The following is a 23,676-nucleotide window of genomic DNA, read 5'->3' as shown; positions in this document are numbered from 1 at the left end:
GCCTGTCTATGTCAACCACTCTGCCACACTGGATGATCTGAAGCAGGAGGTGTCAGACTGTCTCCAGGAAGTGCCATATGAGACCTACAGGAAAGTTGGACAGAACTTTGGAGTCAGGATCAATTCCTGTCTGAACCGTGGAGGGGCACACATCGAGAACGTCAATTACAAGGATTTTGCTTAAATCCCAATTTCAGACATTGGGCTTTCACCAACTCTCGCAGTGACTTACTGCAATAACAATCAGTGAGATAAAACACCATGTCATAAGCTTTCAACAAATGTTTGGTTCACGTTCCTGAGGTTTCTGTTTCTTTTTAAATAAACGTTTAAAGTTGTATCACTCTTTTTGAAACACCCTGTATGTCCATGTTTGTGATCAACAACAACGGAAAGCTTTCTTTGCACTTTTATTGGAACACAGAGCAAAATATATTTGATATGCACGGGATCGTTTTTGGGACCTGCCCATTGTCATACGTGTTCTCCACATATTGCTCCTGACATGACAGATTACACGGATCATGCATGCTGGACCTGTGACGTTGTTAGCAATGTAACACGCAAGTTACCTTTCTTAAATATTAAGAAACCTCAGAAAGTGTGAAATACAATGCATACCAGCAATGTTACATAATAAATGCTGATAATTCACATTGAACGACAATGGCATCTACTAATGGCTTTGTCTTGCACGTGATTTATGTATTAGCTCTGCTATAATCCTTCGATTGATGTAATTACAAAAAAGCTTGATTATTATGAATACATGATATGGATTATTACATTGAACTCTCACATTGAGAGTGTACAGGTCATTCACACAATTTTGTTGTTTAATGGCCACAATCATTCCCACGTTCTTCTTGGGTATAGGCTAGGTGAAGCTTGGCCCAAGTCTTTCACGAACCGGTTGGCCAGGCCTGACGTTCGAGTAAAATTAGGGCAGGGATTTGTAATTTTTTTCAGGATGCCGGCTCGCCCACTCTTTGCGAAGGGCACCGTGGCATCTTTAATGTCTACCGACTAATATTGCCAGGCTGCACCCCCAGTTTAACATCCATCCGAGGAACGGCACACACATTGATTCCTGTGGAAACACAGGGATGACAGTTTATAGCTGAGTCGGGATTCGAACCCAACAACCAAGGCCATCCTGCCACTCCCATAATGAGTCCACCTATGTTTATATACACATATCTTATTTGGCTGTGGCTTTCATGTTATGCATATTAATTTTCAATATATGAATTACATTTCTAGGTGTATATACTGTAATTAGAGAGACGTTTCATCATGGTAATTAGTAAGAATATAGAGCTGCAGTTATCAATTCCCTGCAAAGCATGTTTACACCTTTTCCTTTGTCTAAGGTTTGCTTCTGTTGTTGTTGTTGTTGTTGTTTCAATTAACATTTCAATTCTCCACTTTTCAGTGTCTGTATCCTCTTGTTCGCCATGTTTTTTGGAGTTGCACATTTGATGATCGAGTTGGGAAATGGCTTCGCCCGGGTTCTTTTAAGCCAACTGTGGAAAGGCCGTAGTTTACAGTCACAGTGGTAGGGGTTTCCATGTAAGAAGATCATCTTGAGGTCTGCAAACATCAAAGGCAAGGACATGTTGTCAAAGAGTGAATGAGTGTTTATGTATACTCTCATAAACTGCTATGGCTGAACATCAGGTAAAACATTAATGAACATAAACTGCTTAAATGTGGCTGTATCTGACAAATGGAAAAGCGAAAAAGGTGTTGCAAGTAATAGCAACACAAATGGAAATATGTGTAACCCCACCTTCTTAATACTATATAAGCAAGAAAGAGCAATCAGAGATTGCAGACCCTCGCCAGGATGTATTTTTAAGTGTTTTTTTAAGGCTTTTGTGTTAAAACAAATATGGCGGCCGAACCACGTGACCGATGACGTCATCATTATGTTTCTTCTAAACTAATTTATTCCTAGATTATGCTGAATAAATTTCATCTTGATTGGTTTAAGTTTTGTACTTGTCGAATTATGACGTCATAATGGAGGCACCTATGACATCATCATTAACATATTTTATTCCCCATGGAGAGTTCTTTACAATGAGCCATGTCTCAATTTTTTCTATTCAGCACTTTCGGAGATATAGAGGTGCAAAGTTTTTCGGTTTTTCGGCACTCGGTAGAGCGCATACCTCCGCCAGGCTGAACAGTTTACGTTTTGCATCCCACTGATAGGCCAGATCTGGATTCGGACCTAAACCAAAATCTAATTGGCTTGTTCTTGTCACACACCCAACCTGTCCACCAAGTTTCATCTGAATCGGTCCACAACCTTTTGAGATATGTTGTTATATATCGGCGTTGGCCCTATCACTTAAAGGTGAAGAATCGCTTAAAAAAATTCCAGGATCCGGATCCAGACCTTCACCAAAATCTAATCATATCGACCTTGACAAATACCCAACCTCTCCACCAAATTTTGTCTGAATCTGAATCCGTCCACAACGTTTTGAGATAACCTGTTCACAGATAAACAAACAGTCAAACAGGGATGAAAACAGAACTCTGTCCACCTTTGCTCGCAGAGGTAATTTACCTCCAATATAAATATTTTATCATTTATTACAACAGATTATGTAATTTGAGACAAGGTCACATGAGAAGGTGTACACGATGAATACAGTACGTGTATTAAGTGATACAGGTAAGCAGGTAGGGAGAGATGGATAATAAGGACATTCTATTGGAAGATTTTCTGAATTCCAACCTGCCTTTGGGATAAAACGTCTGTCTATCTCCATGGTCCTACCCATGATTCACTTGATCCAAAATCAGAGGTATCCTAAAATATTTCTTATCAAACCACAAATTATTTGGGGCTCATTCCTCCCAATTATCCATACTAGCGGGCACTGTGACCTTCTTGGCGCACCTTCAGGGGGCAATGTGCTGCGGATCATTCTTGGAAATCCAGATACGTTAAATCCAAATTTCTTTTATTATTTGGGGGATATTATTATTTGGGAATTAAATTCTTTTATTATATAAAAATTCATTTTATTTGCTTTTATTATTATTTTTATTTATATCAAACCACAAATTATTTGGGGCTCATTCCTCCCAATTATCCATACTAGCGGGCACTGTGACCTTCTTGGCGCACCTTCAGGGGGCAATGTGCTGCGGATTATTCTTGGAAATCCAGATACGTTCAATCCAAATTAATTTTATTATTCGGGAGATATTATTATTTGGGAATTAAATTCTTTTATTATATAAAAATTTATTTTCTTTTCTTTTATTATTATTTTTATTTATATCAAACCACAAATTATTTGAGGCTCATTCCTCCCAATTATCCATACTAGCGGGCACTGTGACCTTGGCACACCTTCAGGGGGCAATGTGCTGCGGATCATTCTTGGAAATCCAGATACGTTAAATCCAAATTTCTTTTATTATTTGGGGGATATTATTATTTGGGAATTAAATTCTTTTATTATATAAAAATTCATTTTATTTTCTTTTATTATTATTTAAATTTATATCAAACCACAAATTATTTGGGGCTCATTCCTCCCAATTATCCATACTAGCGGCCACTGTGACCTTGGCGCACCTTCAGGGGGCAATGTGCTGCGGATCATTCTTGGAAATCCAGATACGTTAAATCCAAATTTCTTTTATTATTCGGGAGATATTATTATTTGGGAATTAAATTCTTTTATTATATAAAAATTTATTTTATTTTATTTTATTATTATTTTTATTTATATCAAACCACAAATTATTTGGGGCTCATTCCTCCCAATTATCCATACTAGCGGGCACTGTGACCTTGGCGCACCTTCATGGGGCAATGTGCTGCAGATCATTCTTGGAAATCCAGATACGTTAAATCCAAATTAATTTTATTATTCGGGAGATATTATTATTTGGGAATTAAATTCTTTTATTATATAAAAATTTATTTTATTTTATTTTATTATTATTTTTATTTCTATCAAACCACAAATTATTTGGGGCTCATTCCTCCCAATTATCCATACTAGCGGGCACTGTGACCTTGGCGCACCTTCATGGGGCAATGTGCTGCGGATCATTCTTGGAAATCCAGATACGTTAAATCCAAATTTCTTTTATTATTCGGGAGATATTATTATTTGGGAATTAAATTCTTTTATTATATAAAAATTTATTTTCTTTTCTTTTCTTTTTCTTTTTCTTTATATCAAACCACAAATTATTTGGGGCTCATTCCGCCCAATTATCCATACTAGCGGGCACTGTGACCTTGGCGCACCTTCAGGGGGCAATGTGCTGGGGATCATTCTTGGAAATCCAGATACATTAAATCCAAATTTCTTGGAAGTCCAGATTCTGAAATACCTACACTCAAAATTTGGGCCCCCTCGGTGCTCCGGTCTGGCCGTGAAAGAGTAACGTACAAACAAACATACAGACACTTGAAAATATTCACAAGATTATCCCATTTTATTCCTTTTTTTCTTCTTTTTTTTTTGTATACAAGGTCGAGGCTCGTGTAAGAGCTAACACATTGAACATTAAAACATGCACGGACGTATAAAACATGAAATGAAGGGAGTGGGAGAAAGATGGGGAGAGAGCAGGAAGCACACAAGTACAACATTTGAAAGCAGGGACATCGGAAGATCTGTGGGAGGTAGAGGGCTTGGGGCGAGGACGTGTGGGAAGGGGGGTGGCGGTGGGAGAGGTAAAAAAAAACATGAACACTGCTAGGACTTCCAGGAAAGAAGTTGGTATTTCAGAAATAGTGGACCTGGGGTGAATTAACAGGGGTAGAAAAGATGAAGGTTTTGGATCGGGGAAGATAAGAGATGGTGGTGAACAGCTGTTTTAAAGACCTGGAGGGAGGAGTGGGATTGAAGAGAGTGAGGGAGTTTGTTCCAGAGGCGGGAGAAAAGAGGAATGAAAGAGTGAAGGTGAGCAGAGAGTTTTGAAGTCAAAACTCAGCTACTTCTAAATTAATGATGAATTTTACTTACTTACCTTTAAGGGGAGCCATCGTCATATGTTCGATCACCTTCAAGTTGTTGTCACTGATGGTCACATGGGTGAGTTTAGGGGTGGCTTTAAAGATATTCCTGGATATCTGTGGGATATTGTTATTGCTAAGATAAAGCTCTCTTAAATTGTTCATGCCCTGGAATACATTTTCTGGGAGAGTCTTCAACCTGTTGTTGTTGAGTACTAATATTTCTAGATTCCCCTGCATCTGGAAGGTGCCAGATTTGATGGATGACAACCTGTTCCGGTCCAGATTCAGGTAATTCAGCTCCTTGAGTCCTGCAAACGCTTTGTTGTTGATCGAACGTATTTGGTTGTATGCCAGATCTAGGATGACCAATTTGGGTGAGAACCTGAAAGCATTTGCTGGAAGTGAAGTCAGGTTGTTGAAAGGTAGATCCAAGTCGGTAAGCTCGTTCAGACCTCTCAGAATCGTCGGTGAAAAGGAGGTGATACTGTTCTTCCCCATGAGAAGAAATTTGAGATTCGAAAGTTTGGAAAAGACGTTGCTCTGGAGATTTCTAATATTGTTACCATTGAGATTTATCATGAGTAACTTCTGTGTGCCATCAAAAGCATTTGGATTGAAGTTTGAGATTTTGTTATTATTGAGAAACACGTGAGCTAGGTTGGGCACTTTCGAAAACACTTTTGCAGGAATGCTTCGCAGTTCATTTCCATCTGCAAAAATAATTACAATATGAAAAATCAGACCCTTCATATAAATATAAACACAATTAAATGCTATTTCATATCACATTTTATATGTTTAATGACACATCGTACTCCAGGTAAGTTCAAATATCAAGTTTCTTGAATTCCACTAATTATGCGGTAGGGTTCACAGGATGGCCTCAAGTTATGTACACTCGCCTTTTATCTGTCTAGCAATCGGGCTACAATCATGACTCGGCTATAAAACTGTCATCCCAGTGTTTCACACGTAGGGTGATTCATCACTGTGTGTGCCATTCATTGGATGGATGTTAAACTGGGCGTCCCACCTGCCGGCATTAGTTGTTTGCCATTAAAGATCCCACGTTGTCTTTCGTGAAATGTATGCGAGCCAGCACCTTGAAGAAATAACGAATTTCTGCCCTAAATACTGCTGGGAGAGGGATGGCAACCCACCCAGATCTAAAGATGGAAAAAAACACCCAGATCTAGGGATGGCAAAAAAACGCCCAGATATAGCGATGGCAAAAAACTGCCCAGGTATAGGGATGTCAAAAAACTGCCCATGGATGGCAAAAAACGCCCAGGTATGGCAAAAAACCGCTTAGGGATGACAAAAACCGCCCAGGTCTAAGGAATTGCCAAGAACCATCCAGGGATGCCAAAACCGCCCAGGTCTAGGGATGGCAAAAAACCACCCATGGAAGACAAAACCACCCAGGTCTAGGAATGGCAAAAAATCACTCAGGGATGGCAAAAAACCACACGTGGATGGCAAAAAACCACTCATGGATGACAAAACCACCCAGGTCTAGGAATGGCAAAAAATCACTCAGGGATGGCAAAAAACCACCCATGGATGGCAAAAAAAACCACCCATGGATGACAAAACCACCCAGGGCTAGGAATGGAAAAAAATCACCCGGGGATGGCAAAAAACCACCCATGGACGACAAAACCAACCAGGTCTAGGAATGGCAAAAAACCGTTCAGAGATGGCAAAAAACCACCCATGGATGGCAAAAAACCACCCATGGACGACAAAACCACCCAGGTCTAGAGATGGCAAAAACACCGCTCGGGGATGGCAAAACCGTCCAGACCTAGAGATGGCAAAAAACTGCCCACTGTGCCCAGGGATGCCAAAACCGCCCAGATCTAGGGATGTCAAAAAACTGTCCAGGGATGGAAAAACCGCCCAGGTCTAGGGATGGCAAAAAACCACACAGGGATGGAAAAACCACCCAGGTCTAGGGATGGCAAAAAACTACCCGTGGAAGACAAAACCACCCAGGCCTAGGAATGGCAAAAAACCGCTCAGGGATGGCAAAAAACCACCCAGAGATGGCAAAAAAAACCACCCATGGATGACAAAATCACCCAGGTCTAGAGATGGCAAAAAACCGCTCGGGGATTGCAAAAAACCACCCAGGGATGGCAAAAAACCACCCATGGATGACAAAACCACCCAGGTCTAGAGATGGCAAAAAACCGCTCGGGGATGGCAAAACCGCCCAGATCTAGGGATGGCAAAAAAACTGCCCAGGGATGGCAAAACCGCCCAGATCTAGGGATGTCAAAAAACTGCCCAGGGATGGCAAAACCGCCCAAGTCTAGGGATGGAAAAAATCACCAAGGGATGGCAAAAATCACCCAGGTCTAGGGATGGCAAAAATCACCCAGGTCTAGGGATGGCAAAAAACCACCCAGGGATCGCAAAAAACCACTGAGGGATGGCAAAAAACCACCCAGGGATGGCAAAACCGCCCAGGTCTAGGGATGGCAAAAAACCACCCAGGGATGGCAAAAATCACCCAGGTCAAGGGTTGGCAAAAATCACCCAGGTCTAGGGATGGCAAAAAACCACCCAGGGATGGCAAAAAACCACCCAGGGATGGCAAAACCGCCCAGGTCTAGGAATGGCAAAAAACCGCTCAGGAATGGCAAAAAACCACCCAGGGATGGCAAAAAACCACCCATGGATGACAAAACCACCCAGATCTATGGATGGCAAAAAACCGTCCAGGTATAGGGATGGCAAAAAACTGTCCAGGGATGGCAAAACACCACCCAGGGATGGCAAAAAACCACCCAGGTCTAGGGATGTCAAAAAACCACCCAGAGATGGCAAAAAACCACCCAGATCTAGGGATGGCAAAAACCCACCCAGGTCTAGGGATGGCAAAAAACCACCCAGGGGTGGCAAAACCGCCCAAGTCTTGGGATGGCAAAAAAACACCCTGGGATGGCAAAAAACTTCCCAGGGATGGCAAAACCGCCCAGATCTAGCGATGTCAAAAAACTGCCCATTGATGGCAAAACTGCCCAGGTCTAGGGATGGCAAAAAACAACACCCAGGGATGGCAAAACCGCCCAGGTCGAGGGATGGCAAAAAAACCGCCCAGGTCTAGGGATGGCAAAAAACCACCCAGGGATGGATAAAAACCACCCAGGTCTAGGGATGTCAAAAAACCACCCAGAGATGGCAAAAAAACCACCCAGGTCTAGGGATGGCAAAAAACCACCCAGGGATGGCAAAACCGCCCAAGTCTAGGGATGGCAAAAAAACACCCTGGGATGGCAAAAAACTTCCCAGGGATGGCAAAACCGCCCAGATCTAGCGATGTCAAAAAACTGCCCATCGATGGCAAAACTGCCCAGGTCTAGGGATGGTAAAAAACAACACCCAGGGATGGCAAAACCACCCAGGTCTAGGGATGGCAAAAAAACCGCCCAGGGATGGCAAAAAACTGCCCAGGAATGGCAAAACCACCCAGATCTAGGGATGGCAAAAAACTGCCCAGGAATGGCAAAACCACCCAGATCTAGGGATGTCAAAAAACTGCCCAGGAATGGCAAAACCACCCAGATCTAGGGATGTCAAAAAACTGCCCAGGGATGGCAAAACCACCCAGGTCTATGGATGGCAAAAAACGCACAGGGATGGCAAAACCACCCAGATCTAGGGATGTCAAAAAACTGCCCAGGGATGGCAAAACCACCCAGGTCTATGGATGGCAAAAAACGCACAGGGATGGCAAAACCGCCCAGGTCTAGGGATGGCAAAAAGCCACTCTGGGATGTCAAAAAAATGCCCAGGGATGGCAAAAACCACCCTGGGATTTCAGAAAACTGCCCAGGGATGGCAAAACCGCCCAGGTCTAAGGATGGCAAAAAACCGCACAGGAATGGCAAACCTCTGCCCAGGGATGGCAAAAAACTGCCCAGGGATGGCAAAACCGCCCAGGTCTAAGGATGGCAAAAAACCGCACAGGAATGGCAAACAACCGCACAGGAATGGCAAACATCCGCCCAGGGATGGCAAAACAGCCCAGGTCTCGGGATGGCCAAAAAACCACCCAGAGATGGCAAAACGCCCATGACCAGGTTTAGAAACCGCTGCCTCGATTGATCCCAAATGCTTTTGTTTATTTTGTAGCGGTTACCGCTGGATGCACACAATCGCCTTGCACCGGCCAGAACACGGCCAGACGCGCCTCTCCCCGGCATGCCCAGACTCACTGTTCCCGGGCACGCCCGAACCTCCCGGGCACGCCCGGTCTCGTCTTTCCCGGGCGTGCCCGCTCTCGCCTTTCCAGGGCTTGCCCAGAGCGTCCGGGCATGCCCGCTATCGCCTTTTCAGGGCTCACCCAGAGCGTCCGGGCATGCCCGCTATCGCCTTTCCAGGGCTCGCCCAGAGTGTCCGGGCATGCCCGCTATCGCCTTTCCAGGGCTCGCCCAGAGCGCCCGGGCACGCCCAGCCTCGACTTGCCAGGCCGCAGCCAAACACGCCCGGGCAGGTCCAGACTCGCCTTTCCAAGGCTCGCCCTTGACACCCGGGCATGCCCGGTATAGCTTTTGCCGGGCAAACTTCCCGACATAAATGTGTATATATATTGCTGCCTGATAAACGGGCTTGTCAGAATACCTGAGCTGTTTTGTTTCAATAAAGCAACTCGGACGAATTCCGTCTTTGGTCGCGTCAATTATTTCGACTCGCGTTGGAGCGCAGTTTTTCATTGGTGACCTACCGACATGGATACGGCAGTGACGCTTAAACTGCCTACCTTCTGGGAGGCTCACGCGGCTGTTTGGTTCGCTCAGGCGGACTCTCAGTTCGCCCTGCGAGGCATCACCGCGGACGACACCCGCTTCCACCATGTTGTGGCGGCGCTCGGTTCCGCCACCACGGCCCGCGCCTTGAGCCTCCTCGAGCACCCGCCGGCTGCTGACAAATACGACGCGCTGAAGACACTCCTCCTCGACGCTTTCGCCCTCTCACCGGCAGCACGCGCACGGCGCCTGCTCGCTCTGCCCGAGCTCGGCGACACGCGCCCATCAGAGCGCATGGACTATATGCTCTCGTTGCTCGGTGAGCACTCTCCGGATTTTCTGTTCCGCGAGCTGTTCCTTCGCCAGCTGCCTCACCCGGTACGCCTCGCCCTGGCTGGCACGTTGATCACGGATTCCCGCGCCCTCGCCAGGGAAGCCGATAAGATCTCCTCGGCGGGCCAGCACATCGGCGCGGTTACCTGGAGCCCGCCGCCGTCCGAGGCGACGCCCACGATGCCCGAGCGCCCTGCGCGGTTGGAGGCCGAACTGCCGGTGCAACTGGCGGCCGCCACGCCGCACCGCCCGCTTCCGACACGACGGCCGGGGCCTCCACCTGACCGGGCGTGGTGTTATTACCACGCCAGGTTCGGACACAAGGCTCGGACGTGCCGGCCCCCGTGCACTTTCGGCAGGTCGGGAAACGGCCGGGCCGGCGTTCATTCCCAGCCATGAGCGCCGGCCACTCGGGCAACTTGCTGTTTATTTGGGACAAAGCGTCTGGGCGGCGTTTCCTGTGTGACACCGGCGCCCAACTGAGCGTCATACCCGCCTCCGAGCAGGACAGGCGGGACGCCGTTTGCGGCCCCTCTTTGGTCGCTGCTAATGGCTCAGCCATACGCACTTTCGGCCCACGCGTCGTCACCCTCTGCTTCGGCAGCCAGCGTTTTCAATGGACTTTTGTGACCGCCTGCGTCTCCATGGCTTTGCTGGGCGCCGACTTCCTCTGCGCGCACGGGCTGCTGGTCGACGTCAAACGTCGTCGCCTTGTCAACGCCGAGACCTTCAGCTCCCTGGCGTGCACGATGAGCAGCTCCGCGCCGACCGAACTGGTGTGCGCCCTCCCGGCAGCGAACGAGTTCGCTCGCCTGCTCGCGGAATTCCCGGCCCTTACGCGGCCGACGTTTTCGGCCGCCGCGGTGCGGCACGGGATCGAGCACCACATACCCACTACGGGCCCGCCGGTCTACGCCAGGGCCCGCCGCCTCGACCCGGCCAAGCTCGCCGTGGCGAAGGCCGAGTTCGACGCGTTGGAGCACCTCAGCATCGTGCGGCGCTCCGATAGCGCGTGGGCCTCGCCACTGCACATCGTGCCAAAGCCGGAGGGTGGATGGCACCCGTGTGGCGACTACCGCCGTCTCAACGACGCTACCACCCCCGACAGGTACCCGATCCCGCATATTCAGGACTTTTCCGCCCGTTTGGCGGGACGGGTCATCTTTTCAAAAATTGACCTGATACGGGGCTACCACCAGGTACCTGTCCGGGCGACCGACGTCCCGAAGACGGCCGTCATCACGCCGTTCGGCCTGTTCGAATTTTTGCGGATGCCGTTTGGCCTCAAGAACGCGGCCCAGGCGTTCCAGCGCTTGATGGACGGCGTGCTGCGCGACCTGCCGTTTCTTTTTGTCTATCTGGACGATATCCTCGTCGCCAGCACGTCCCGCGCCGAGCACCTCCTCCACCTCCGAACACTGTTCGGTCGCCTCAGCGAGCACGGCTTAATTGTCAACCCGGTCAAATGCCACTTCGGCGCGACGACCGTTGACTTTTTGGGCCACCGCATCACCAAGACCAAGACCGGGGCCGTGCCGCTGCCGACCAAGGTCGAGGCCATCACCACGTTCCTGCGTCCCCGTTCCATCAAGGCCCTCCAAGAGTTCCTCGGCATGGTGAATTTTTATCACCGATTCGTGCCCCGCGCTGCTCAGCTCATGCGGCCCCTTTACGAGGCCCTCCGGGGCAAGCCGGCCAAGCATGACATTGTTTGGTCCGCGGCCATGGACGCGGCCTTCGCCAGCGCCAAACGGGCCCTCGCCGACGCAACGCTGCTGGCTCACCCGGTGCTCAACGCGCCCATTGCCCTCACTACGGACGCCTCCAACTACGCGGTGGGCGCCGTCCATGAGCAATGGGTGGACGGGGTTTGGCAGCCACTCGCTTTTTTCAGCCGGCAACTCCGGCCGAACGAGTTAAACTACAGCACTTTCGACCGCGAGCTGCTCGGGCAATTCCTGGCCGTTCGCCATTTCCGACACCTCCTGGAGGGCCGCCCGTTCACGGCTTTCGTCGACCACAAGCCGTTGGTCTACGCAATGGCTAAGGTCACGGAGCCGTGGTCGGCCCGCCAGCAGCGCCACCTCTCCGCCGTGTCGGAGTTCACCACGGACATCCGGCACGTCGCCGGCAAAGACAACGCCGTGGCCGACTGTCTTTCTCGGGCCAGCGCGAACGCGGTCCACCTCGGCGTGGACTTCGCGCTCATGGCGGCCGACCAGACCACCGACGCCTCGGTGCAGGCACTCCGTGCGGCGGACACGGGCCTCCGCCTGGCCGACATTCCCTTCGCGGGCACCGTCCTGCTCTGCGACGTCTCCCAGGGCCAGCCTCGCCCCATCGTGCCCATTTCCTGGCAGCGCCGCATCTTCGCCTCCATCCACGGCCTTTCTCACCCGGGCCGGAAAGCTTCTCAGAAGCTGGTGTCTGCGCGTTTCGTCTGGCACGGCCTTCGACGAAACATCCGCGACTGGGCCAACGCCTGCACGGCCTGCCAGCGGGTCAAGGTCCACCGCCACACCCAGGCCCCGCTGGCACCTTTCGCCGTGCCTGAACGGCGTTTCTACCACGTCCACGTGGACCTGGTGGGTCCCCTGCCCCCCTCGCGGGGGTTCACCCACCTGCTCACCATGGTGGACAGGACCACCAGGTGGCCGGAGGCCGTGCCCCTCGCCTCCACCACCACCGCTGACGTGGCGCAGGTGTTCATCGCCACCTGGGTCGCGCGCTTCGGCGCACCAGCGGACATCTCGTCCGACCGCGGCCCACAGTTCACGTCTGAGCTTTGGGGCGTGGTCGCCCGTTCGTTGGGGGTCACGCTGCACCGCACCACGGCCTACCACCCCCAAGCCAACGGGTTGTGCGAGCGGTTTCACCGCTCCATGAAGCCCGCACTCATGGCCGGCCTTCAGGACGACGGTTGGGCCGACCGGCTGCCGTGGGTCCTTTTGGGCCTTCGCACGGCCCCCAAGGAAGACCTCCAGGCGTCCGCCGCCGAGCTCGTCTACGGCCAGCCGCTCCGCGTCCCGGGCGAATTCGTGCCTGACGCTACCAGTCCCTGGTCCGCCGCTCGCCAGCGCTCGGACCTCCAGGAGGCCGCCCGACGATTTGCCCCCGTGCCGACGTCCCGCCACGGTGGCCCCCAGTCCTACGTCCCCCCGGCGCTTCGCACAGCGGAGTACGTCTTTGTGCGTCATGACGCGCACCGGGGGCCACTCTGGCCGCCGTACGACGGGGCGACAAGTCTTTCATCGTCGACTTCGGCGGCCGGCCGGACCGGATTTCTGTGGACCGCCTCAAACCGGCGCACATGGACGTCGACCGACCACCACGGTTGGCCCTTCCTCCGCGGCGAGGCCGCCCCCCGTCCACAGTTCCCCCAGCTCGACCACCCACCACCACGTCGGACCCCTCCCCACGACCCTCCAGGGGTCGCTTCGGCCGGGTCATCCGGACCCCCCTTAAATTGACCCTGCCGGTGCAGGTCGATTCTGGAGGGGCGTGTGTAGCGGTTACCGCTGGATGCACACAATCGCCTTGCACCGGCCAGAACACGGCCAGACGCGCCTCTCCCGGGCATGCCCGGACTCACTGTTCCCGGGCACGCCCGAACCTCCCGGGCACGCCCGCTCTCGCCTTTCCAGGGCTCGCCCAGAGCGTCCGGGCATGCCCGCTATCGCCTTTTCAGGGCTCGCCCAGAGCGTCCGGGCATGCCCGCTATCGCCTTTCCAGGGCTCGCCCAGAGCGTCCGGGCATGCCTGCCATCGCCTTTCCAGGGCTCGCCCAGAGCGCCCGGGCACGCCCAGCCTCGACTTGCCAGGCCGCAGCCAAACACGCCCGGGCAGGTCCAGACTCGCCTTTCCAAGGCTCGCCCTTGACACCCGGGCATGCCCGGTATAGCTTTTGCCGGGCAAACTTCCCGACATAAATGTGTATATATATTGCTGCCCGATAAACGGGCTTGTCAGAATACCTGAGCTGTTTTGTTTCAATAAAGCAACTCGGACGAATTCCGTCTTTGGTCGCGTCAATTCTTTCGACTCGCGTTGGAGCGCAGTTCCTTCAATTTCCTGTTAAGAAATATTCCGCAATATCTTTGTTGTCAATAAATATAATGATTTTGTAATTTGACACTTCTATACATCTATGTAATAATACTCTGGTTCATCTGTCTGTTTGTGTGTGACATTCCGTTGCACCCATAAAAATTAAATCATTCCACCGCCATGTTCGTCCTATGCAAAGCCAAGGATATCTTCGGAGCTGTCATATTCACAATTGCCACGCCATCCCTATAAGTTTTCCCTTCAGTGTAAAACTACCAACGGGACTGTTAAAATGATCATAAAATATAGAAAGGTTGGAGCCAATAGGCATCATGGGCCTTTGTGAAGGCCACAGTAAGTAAGGCCTCAGGCTTCCATCCTTCGGCTTCTGGCCTCTGATGTCAGATGTGTGGTTGGGGTGGGGGGGGGGGGGGAGGGAGAGGTTGACGGCTTGATGTTTGTGAGAGTGGGGGGGGGGGGGGGATATTCTTCAGTACAAAATAGTTCCATTTTGCCTTTTTTTACCTTCTCGAGGAATAGGTGAACCATCGCCAGTACCTTGGCTAAATTCCAAATTGTTGCCCAAACTACTGAATTGAATGTCAGGCTTGGCCAGCTGATCCGTGAAAGACTTGGGGCAAAAACTTTCTGTGGCCAACCCAACAAAAATGTGTGAACAGTTGTGGCGATTAAAGAAAGAATAATAATAATGAGTAAATAGTGCTGCTCACCCAATTTAAGCTGTAATGTGTTGGCTGGCAGTTCTGTAGGGATTGAGTTTAGTCCTTTTCCTTGACAGTCCACACGCATTCCAGAGTGGTTTGGATTCTTGCATTTGCATCTTGATGGGCACTTTATATCTGCCCAACAGTGACTGAATAATAATATCAGGACAGGTAAAAATGCAGCAAAGATGTTCCTGTGATGAAAAAATTATTGAAAATATTAGAGGGAAGGGAGATGTCGATTATAGAGATATTACTATCACCCCCACTACTACCACCACCACTACTACCACCACCACTACCACCACCACCACTACCACCACCACCACAGTTAATTCCACCTTGTGAAGTCATTCACACAGGTTTTTCCTCTAAATGGAAATAGGGTTATGGAAGGACATGGACTTTAAAGATGACACCGTGACCTTTGAGAAGAGCAGGCGAGCTATCGCCAGCACCCTGGCAAAATTCCAAATTCCTGCCCTAACTACTGATGGGAAGGCAAGGGCAAACTTCCCAGCCGAACACTTGCTCGGGAAGCTGCTTTTTCCCCCACAAGCTGCAACTTGTCCATCGTGTCTATCCCGTGTGTCCTCCCCTCACCCTCATTCTTCGCCACTTCCCTTAATTGTCCAAGTCTTTCTCTATCTTGTCCCTCAGTCCTGCTTTTGGTGTGTGTTTCCCCCCTTTAGTGTTCCTTTTGTTCCGTTACGTCCTGATTCGTTCTATGTCCTTGCTCCTCCGCGAGCCTCGACTTTATCTCCAAAAAACCCCCCACAACTTAGCTGGTTTTCCCATTTAATCTTTCATATCTAAGGCTCGTCGTGAAGCTTGTGCATACATTTCTTGCAAGACAAAGACAGCAGTAGACATTGGTGTACTTTTACTTGAATTGCAAGTACAGTCGATGATGGACAAACACACATATGCATATCTATGGGATTTGAACTTGGCCTCTCCTTGAATTGTGAGCCATGGATTCAGTATGGAACACTAATAAAAGCTAAAGACTCTATAAGGTATACCTGCTGTTTCTATATCAAGAAAGGCAATTTTTAGATAATGAAAAAATATTGATAGATATATTTCCAAAAAAAAAAGAAGGGATTAAAAAAAAGATAATTAAAATAAAAAAGAAAAGGTAAGAAAAAGAAAAGGAATAAAATATTTTTTTTTCGATTAAAAAAAGAATTTAATATTTGTAGATAATTAAAAATATTTAAGTTAAAAGAAATATTGTTGCGTAGACTAACTGAACAACTAATGCACTCTATCCTGAGGGTCAACGTACAGTGCAGTATATTGTTACGGTTGTGGGGGTAGGCATAAAACACCTCATAGGAAAGTTCAGAATGTGTAGGTTTTAGTATGGACCGTGTGACGCGAAGAAGAAGAAACCCATCTCGATGTATGTAAGCAGGGTAAATGTTCAGGTTAAGAGTGTTTGCATGTCCCCATAAGGAGGGTGGTTTTGTGCTAATTAATTATAGGGCTTATGGTTAATAATCCCCAGTATGTATTGCCTTCCTGTGATTTTTCCCTAATGTTCTTATAAAACCCAGCCAGCCAGGAAATGGGCTCATTCGCTCACAGCACCGCCAGGGCCGACAGAAACAGCATTTGTCGATCGGCAAGTAAACCCGACGTCATCCGAACATTCCCGAACAGAAATTAGACTCCGCCCCCGACAACTTGCAACGAAGAGGCCACGCCTTCATGATCGGTGGAGGCGTGATAGGATGATTGAGTAGCGCTTGGTGATTGGACAGAGTGTGACATCAGCAGTCGAACATTTGAGAGCTAGAGCAAGAAGAAGCCATCTCGCCATCTTGGACTCTTTGTCCTGGCATTCGTTGGAGGCAGTCGCACTCTTTCTCTTCTGGTCCTGGCTGCGTGGCGGACGGTCGCTCCTCTCGTGCGCACTCATGGCAGAGAACCTTCGGAGCATTGTGAAGTTTCCGCAACATTGGAGGAGGGGGTGTTGCTGGACTGTGGTGCCTTTCGGGGGAGCTGGGGCTACGTTGCGCCTGGCGGTGGAAGCGAGGAAGGACTGGTTGAGTGCCTGCTCACGTCTGGGCGTTTTGTGACGCGTGGGTTCGGCGCCATTATCGGGGCGCGCCCCGCACAAGCGGCTACACCGGCAGCAACGCGCCCTCGACGCAGTTTGCGGCCAGAGGTGAGGGTCACCCCTACAGTAAAGGAAGTTATTTTTATTTATCTTTCCCCCTTGTGAGCTCTGCCACCAAAGGCGGATGGAGGTTATGTTTTCACCCCTGTCTGTCCGGTTGTCTGACCGTTTGTCCGTCTGTCCGTTTGTGAACAGAATATCTCAAAAAGTCATGAATGGATCAGACGAAATTTGGCAGAGATGTAGCGTATGCGACAAGGATGAAATTATTAGATGTTGGTGAAGATCCGGATTCGGATCTGGCTACTAGAATTTTAAAAGTGATTCTTCACCATTGGGAGATTGGGCCAAAAACGAGATACATAGCAGGATATCTCAAAAAGGTGTGGACGGTTTGGACGAAAATTGTTCAAGAGCTTGTGTGTGTGACAAGGATGATTCGATTAGATTTTGGTGAAGATCTGAATATGTATTCGGATATGAGAATTATTTAATTCTTCAAGTGATTCTTCACCATTGGGAGATAGGGCCAAAAACGATATATAGCAGGATTGCTCAAAAAGGTGTGGACGGATTTGGACGAAACTTGTTGGAGAGGTTGTGTGTGTGTGTGACAAGGAAGATTCGTTTCGATTTTGGTGAAAATCCGGATCCGGATCCGGCTAGTATAATTTTTTAAGTGATTCTGCACCATTGAGTGATATGGCCAACCAGGCTCAGTATGCTCTCTACTGAGTGCCGTTCTAGTTTGTATATGAGTCTGAGTGGAGACGTCTCAAATTAGGAAATAGTTTTTACCCTCACATTAATTTTAATTGTTTGCATTTATTTTCATTAAATCATTATTTGTTGAATTTCACTTTTCTTGTCTTGTTTTGTTTCTTTGTTCTATGGGTTCCCGATTAGGTAAGGCCTCGGGCCTTTCCCGCACGCGCCAAAGACAATCCCGCCAAGGTTCGAAATACGCCTCGGCTCGAAAAAGCTCGTTTCGGCTATTCGTCCGAGGCCGGTCTTCATCGGTCACGGACAGGACAATACGATAAAGCTGGCTGTAACAACACACGTTCATGTTTTATCAAAAAACAAAATGCATGGTCCAACAAGTGAAACTCGGTAAGTAACGACAGATGGAGAAATGTAATCAGTTTAAGAACTCTACAAGGCCAACAAAAGAGAGGAAGAGAGTAGATCTTTATTCGGTGGACGGATGTTATATTTTCACCTCCGTTTGTCTGGTTGTTGGTGAGCAGGATATCTCAAAACGTTGTGGATGGATTCGGACAAAATTTGGTGGACAGGTTGGGTGCATGACAAGGACGAATTGATTCGGGTTTGGTGACGATCTGCATCCTGATCCGGTTATGAGAATTAAAAAAAGATTTCTTCAACATTGAGAGAGGAAACGAAAAACGATATATAGCACGATATTTCAAAAAGTTGTGGATGAATTATAACAAAAACATGGTGGATGATTGGTTAGGTGACAGGAACAAGTCGATTAGAAGTCCGGATGCAGATCTGACTCATCAGAACGATACAAAACATAAACAGTTCAGCCTGGCATAGGTATTATCTCTACCGAATGCCATTCCAGTTACCTCCGCTGCCGAAGGTGGATGGAGGTTATGTTTGCATCCCTGTTTGTTTTTCTGTTTGTTACTCGTGAAATTCGAAGATTTTTCAAGTATATTGATTGGTCTTGCGCGTTATATTCTGTCTGTCTGTCTGTTGGTCAATCGCCTACAGGTCACAATTTAAAGCTGATCTTTACGAAACTGCCCCAAATGGTAAAGATGGTCATAAGGAAGAAACATATCGATTATTAGGTCAACATAGGGCAAAAAGTCAACATAGGCCAAAGGTCAACAACTTAGGTGGAATTTCTAAAATCCTCAATATTCATCCGATTTACTTGAAATTTGGAGGATTTTGCATATCAGGTCACTGAATTCAAGCACCAATCATTTTGAGGCCAACATAGGCCAAAAGGTCGACATAGGTCAAAAGTCAACAACTTAGGTGAAGTTTCTAAAATCCTCAATGTACATCTGATTGACTTGAAATTTTCGAGGATTTGCATATCAGGTCACTGAATCAACCACCAATTATTTTCAAGGTCTAAAGGTGAAAAGGTCTACATAAACCAAATTTCTAAAATCGTCAATTTTCATTTGATTGAATTGAAATTTTAAGAGGATTTGCACAGATGATCAATCAATTAAACCACCCATATATTTTTAGTTCAACATGTTTCAAAAGGTCAACATAGACCAAAGGTCAACAACTTAGGTGAAGTTTCTAAAATCCTCAATGTACATCTGATTGACTTGAAATTTTAGAGGATTTGCATACCAGGTCACTGATTCAACCACCAATTATATTTTTGAAGTCTAAATTTGAAAAAGTCAACATAAGCCGAATTTCTAAAATCGTCATCAATGTTCATCTGATTGACTTGAAATTTGAAGAAGATTTGCATGCTTGATCATTCAATTCAACCACCAGTATTTATTTCGGTCAACATATTCCAAAAGTTCAACATAGGCCAAAGGTCAACAACATAGGTGAAGATTCTAAAATCCTCAATTTGCATCCGAAAAAAAGGCTGTCTATGTGACAAGAACGAAATGATTTGATTTTGGTGAAGATCTGGATCCAGATGTGGATCCGATAATTTTTTCAGTGATTCTTCACCATTGAGAGATAGGACTAAAACTGATATATAGGACGATATCTGAAAAAGTTATGGACGGATTCGGATAAACTTAGTGGACAGGTTGGGTATGTGACGATCACAAATCTATTCGATTTAGGTGAAGATCCAAATCCGGATCCGGATACGAGAATTTTTTTTAAAGCGAATCTTCACCATTGAGTGATAGGGCCAAAAATGATATGCAGCATTATATTTCAAAAAGTTGTGGATGACTTATGACAAAACTTGGTGGATTTGTTGCGTAAGTGACAATAACTAGTTGATTAGAATTTGGTCCAGATCCGGATCCAGATCCGACCTCTCAGTGGGATATGAAACTGAAACAGTTCAGCCTGGCGGAGGTATGCACTCCATCGAGTGCCGTTCTAGTTGTCTCCGCCAACGAAGGTGGATGGAGGTTTTATGTTTTTGCCCCTGTCCGTTTGTCTGTCTGTCTGTCTGTTTGTGAATAGGATATCTCGAAAGGTTGAGAACAGATTCGGACGAAATTTGGTGGATCGGTTGGGGATATGACAAGGACGAAATGATTAGATTTTGGTGAAAATCCGGATCTGAATCTGAGAATTTTTCACTGAGTCTTCAGCATCGTTTTCAAAAACGATATTTTGCACGATATCTTAGAGTTGTGGATGGATTCGGTGGGAAAACATAGTGGACACGTTGTGTATGCGACAAGGAAGAGTTTATTCAATTTTATGAAGATTCGAATCTGGATCCGGATGAGAGAATTTCAAAATTGATTTTTCACCATTGAGTGATAGGGCTAAAACTGATATATAGCACGATATCTCAAAAAGTTCTAAACGGATTTGGCCGAAATTTGGTGGACAGGTTGTGTGTGTGACAAGGAAGAATTTATTCAATTATGGTGAAGATCCAAATCCGGGCACAATAATTCTTAAGTGATTCCTCGCCATTGAGTGATAGATAGGGCCAATAACGATATGTAGCATTATATTTCAAAAAGTTATGGAGGACCGATGACAAAACTTGGTGGATAAGTTGGGTAAGTGACGAGAAGAAGTCGATTAGATTTTGGTTCACGTCCTATCAGTGGGATACAAAACGTAAACTGTTCAGCCTGGTGGAGGTTATGCACTCTACCGAGTACCCGCGTCCTAGTTAAGGCTGCTGATCCGATTTGGCACAACCTTTCAGCTCAAAACAACAAACACCAAATCACAATTCTGTGTGAAGAGGACAGACTACTTTGAGAACATTGTCAGTGACAGGCATTCGTTACAGACTATTCTCATAAGTCACTGTTTGTAAAGCAATTGGTCGCTACATAAAGCAATTGGTCGCTACATCTGCAAAGCACAGGGTCGTCCAAAAAATCTAAGCAATTGACATGTAGCAGATGCACCCTTACCTCATTGTTATAGGCGAACAAGGGATTTATCAAGCGGTGAAGCACCTCTATTTGTACCGGTCTGCACGTACAGGTCACTCGATATCTCCTAGCATTTTATGCAGCAGGCACCGCCTCGCCAACCACAGTCAAAACAAAGACTGCATTGTGTTCGTCAGTGGCAGCTTTTCCAAAAGTTGGTAAAAAGTCAGAACGCCACCCCCTTTTTGATGGGCTAGTGCAGAATCCTTGTCGCCTGGAACGCAGCAGCCGAAAATTGTTTTGGGAATAATGCAGCAGTCTTTCTATTTCGTGCTTGCCTCTTTGCACTTGTATCCTGGTCAATATAGCACTTTCCTGAGGATTTTGAAACCAAATTTTGCAATTTTGGAGAAAACATTGCCACTGCCATCCCTTCTCCCTTCCCTCCCTTCCCTATCCCTATTTGTGGGCGTGCCAGCCGGGCGTGCCCAAGGGGCGTGGCTTACCCTGACTATAAATTGTCTATGCACCTTGCGGAAGAACAAAAAATGTAGTTTATCATTAAGTACTGAAAGAATATTGTGTGACTTAACAGAGGGGTATAATAAACAGAATATCAAAACTAAATTGCGAGACTGACTTTATTTTCCGGGCAACGCCAGGTAACTCTGATAGTTATATTATATGAGGACGATACAGTTGTCGGTGGAGACATTGGTAGTTGTTGCTTCTTCTACAGTAAAGTCTCAAAATATGTGTGTTCATTATCTGCTGATTCAGTTGTGTGTTTAACGTGAAAAAACTAGAACAATGCGACTGTGTCGCCAATATGCCTCCGCATAGTCCCACAACGGGTAGATGCCATCGTTCGCTGTCCTAAAAATAAACAAGTTTGATTTAAATCCCTTCAGCTGTCCTTAAGTATCACTTTTTTACCCGACATGACAGGTTCCACATCGATCAGTGATGCAGTTTCAGAGAAGGGATATTTTTTTTATATCAGCATTCAAGCTAATATGGCTGCCATACCACATGACATATGACCTTAAAAATGCACACTCTGCATATATATGGGTAGGGATCACGTTTGTGAAGTTTCGTGTTGATTGGATAAGGTTCGTTTTTCTATCCAACATGGCGGCCAAACCACGTGACCTACGACATCATATACAAACTATATGCAACAGTGCTGTTAGATGATATTTGTAAAATTTCGCATCGATAGGGTGAGCAGTTTCAGAGATATAATTATTTAATATTTTCCTTCAATCCAATATGGCTGCCAAACCATGTGACCTATGATGTCATAAATTTAATATTTCAATACAAATGGGCCATAGATCATGTGCATGCAATTTCAGATTTTTAGGATAACAAATTCGATTAAAACATTTTTGGCTGGTATACCACTTCACCTATGATGTCATCATTATCACCATTTTGTTCCCCATTGGGAGTATGTGACAATGTGCCAGGTTTCAATTTTTCCATTCAGAGGTTTCCCAGAAATAATTTTTTAATTATTTGCTTTTAATCCAAGATGGCTGCCACACCACGTGACCTATGACGTCACAATTATCATAAAAACATTCTGCATGGGTGTCACTCCTACCCTGAAAGTTTCGTCTCAATCGGACATACGGTTGATGAGAAAAACGAGTTTTAGCCCGTACGGACGGACGGACGGACGGGCGGACGGACGGACGGACAACCCGAAAATATAATGCCTCCGGAGACTTCGTTGGCAGAGGCATAAAAAATGAAACAAAATTTAAAAATAATTCGATATATGTTGGAAACGTTCAGAGTTATGTGTGTTCACGTAGATCTGAGGTTCTTAATTATTCGATATACTGGAAACGGCTTCGATATATGTGGCCATCTTCAGGACCACATTTATCGAGACCTTGCTGTACATGATTACAGAGAGGGTCGCTGTAAGTGTTCTAGCTGTCCTCATGTTTATTGAAGATGAATCTTGAAAGAACGGGTTTGGAGCAGCTGAAGCTATTTCGTCGTGAAATAATAATGGAATGCACTCGATTTTGCTTCGATGTCGGATTGTTTTGTAGTTAAGATGATGCGTTTTGCTTGCTCTTATAGTGTAGCAGCATAGCAAACCTGTTGTGCATTTTGTGATACAAGCACCAAATTTGGCACAAATGTACATTAATATGTTGCGAACATTTTCAGATATTGGGCCACTTGAAATTCCGTAATTTTTTTTTTCAAATTTTTTCAAATTTCGTAATTTCAAATTTTTCGGGTGACACCGTCACAATTTCGGTCTTCGAGGCCGGCCGATATAGTGGGGCGGCTTAGCCCAAATATTCAAAAGAATTGTGCATTTTGTGATGCAAGCACCAAATTTGGCACAAATGTACATTAATATGTTGCGAACATTGTGTGGTCAGCAATGAAGACGAGAGTCTGAATTACATGTATGCAAAAGACCTTGTGAACCAGTGAAGCAAATACACGGGTAAGCATGAATTAAATCTAGGGCATGATATAATTTCCATGATGTTTACCTCTACACTCAATGGTGGAAGGAGGTAATGTTTTGATCCCAGCTTGTCTGTATGTCTGTTTGTCTGTTAGTCCACAAAATTCCAGACAAAGCTTGTAGTAGT

The 23,676-nt window shown here is 47.0% G+C and overlaps 1 protein-coding gene across 1 annotated transcript; it reads right to left on the bottom strand.

Annotated features, from left to right (window-relative positions):
- Positions 1-394: 394 nt before the first annotated feature.
- LOC144893573 (uncharacterized) lies at positions 395-21,151 on the bottom strand. The gene is made up of 4 exons (XM_078784059.1): positions 21,083-21,151; positions 14,873-15,060; positions 5,017-5,715; positions 395-1,593 (listed from the first exon to the last, which is right to left on the bottom strand). The coding sequence occupies exons 1-4, from the start codon at positions 21,085-21,087 to the stop codon at positions 1,409-1,411; spliced, it is 1,077 nt and encodes a 358-aa protein (XP_078640185.1). The 5' UTR covers positions 21,088-21,151; the 3' UTR covers positions 395-1,408.
- Between the last annotated feature and the right edge of the window lie 2,525 nt (positions 21,152-23,676).

The sequence above is a fragment of the Myxine glutinosa genome, chromosome 9 (assembly GCF_964187855.1).
Source record: "Myxine glutinosa chromosome 9, kmMyxGlut1.1, whole genome shotgun sequence".
Classification (NCBI taxonomy): domain Eukaryota; kingdom Metazoa; phylum Chordata; class Myxini; order Myxiniformes; family Myxinidae; genus Myxine; species Myxine glutinosa.
This window is presented reverse-complemented; position numbering and strand designations above follow the sequence as displayed.

Bases quoted from the DNA above. Each gene is read 5' to 3' on its own strand.
- LOC144893573 (XM_078784059.1), bottom strand. The intron at 5,716-14,872 runs GTGAGCAGCACT...TTATTTTTGCAG, and splicing joins CACATTACAGCTTAAATTGG to ATGGAAATGAACTGCGAAGC. The intron at 1,594-5,016 runs GTAAGTAAGTAA...TGATGTTTGCAG, and splicing joins GACGATGGCTCCCCTTAAAG to ACCTCAAGATGATCTTCTTA.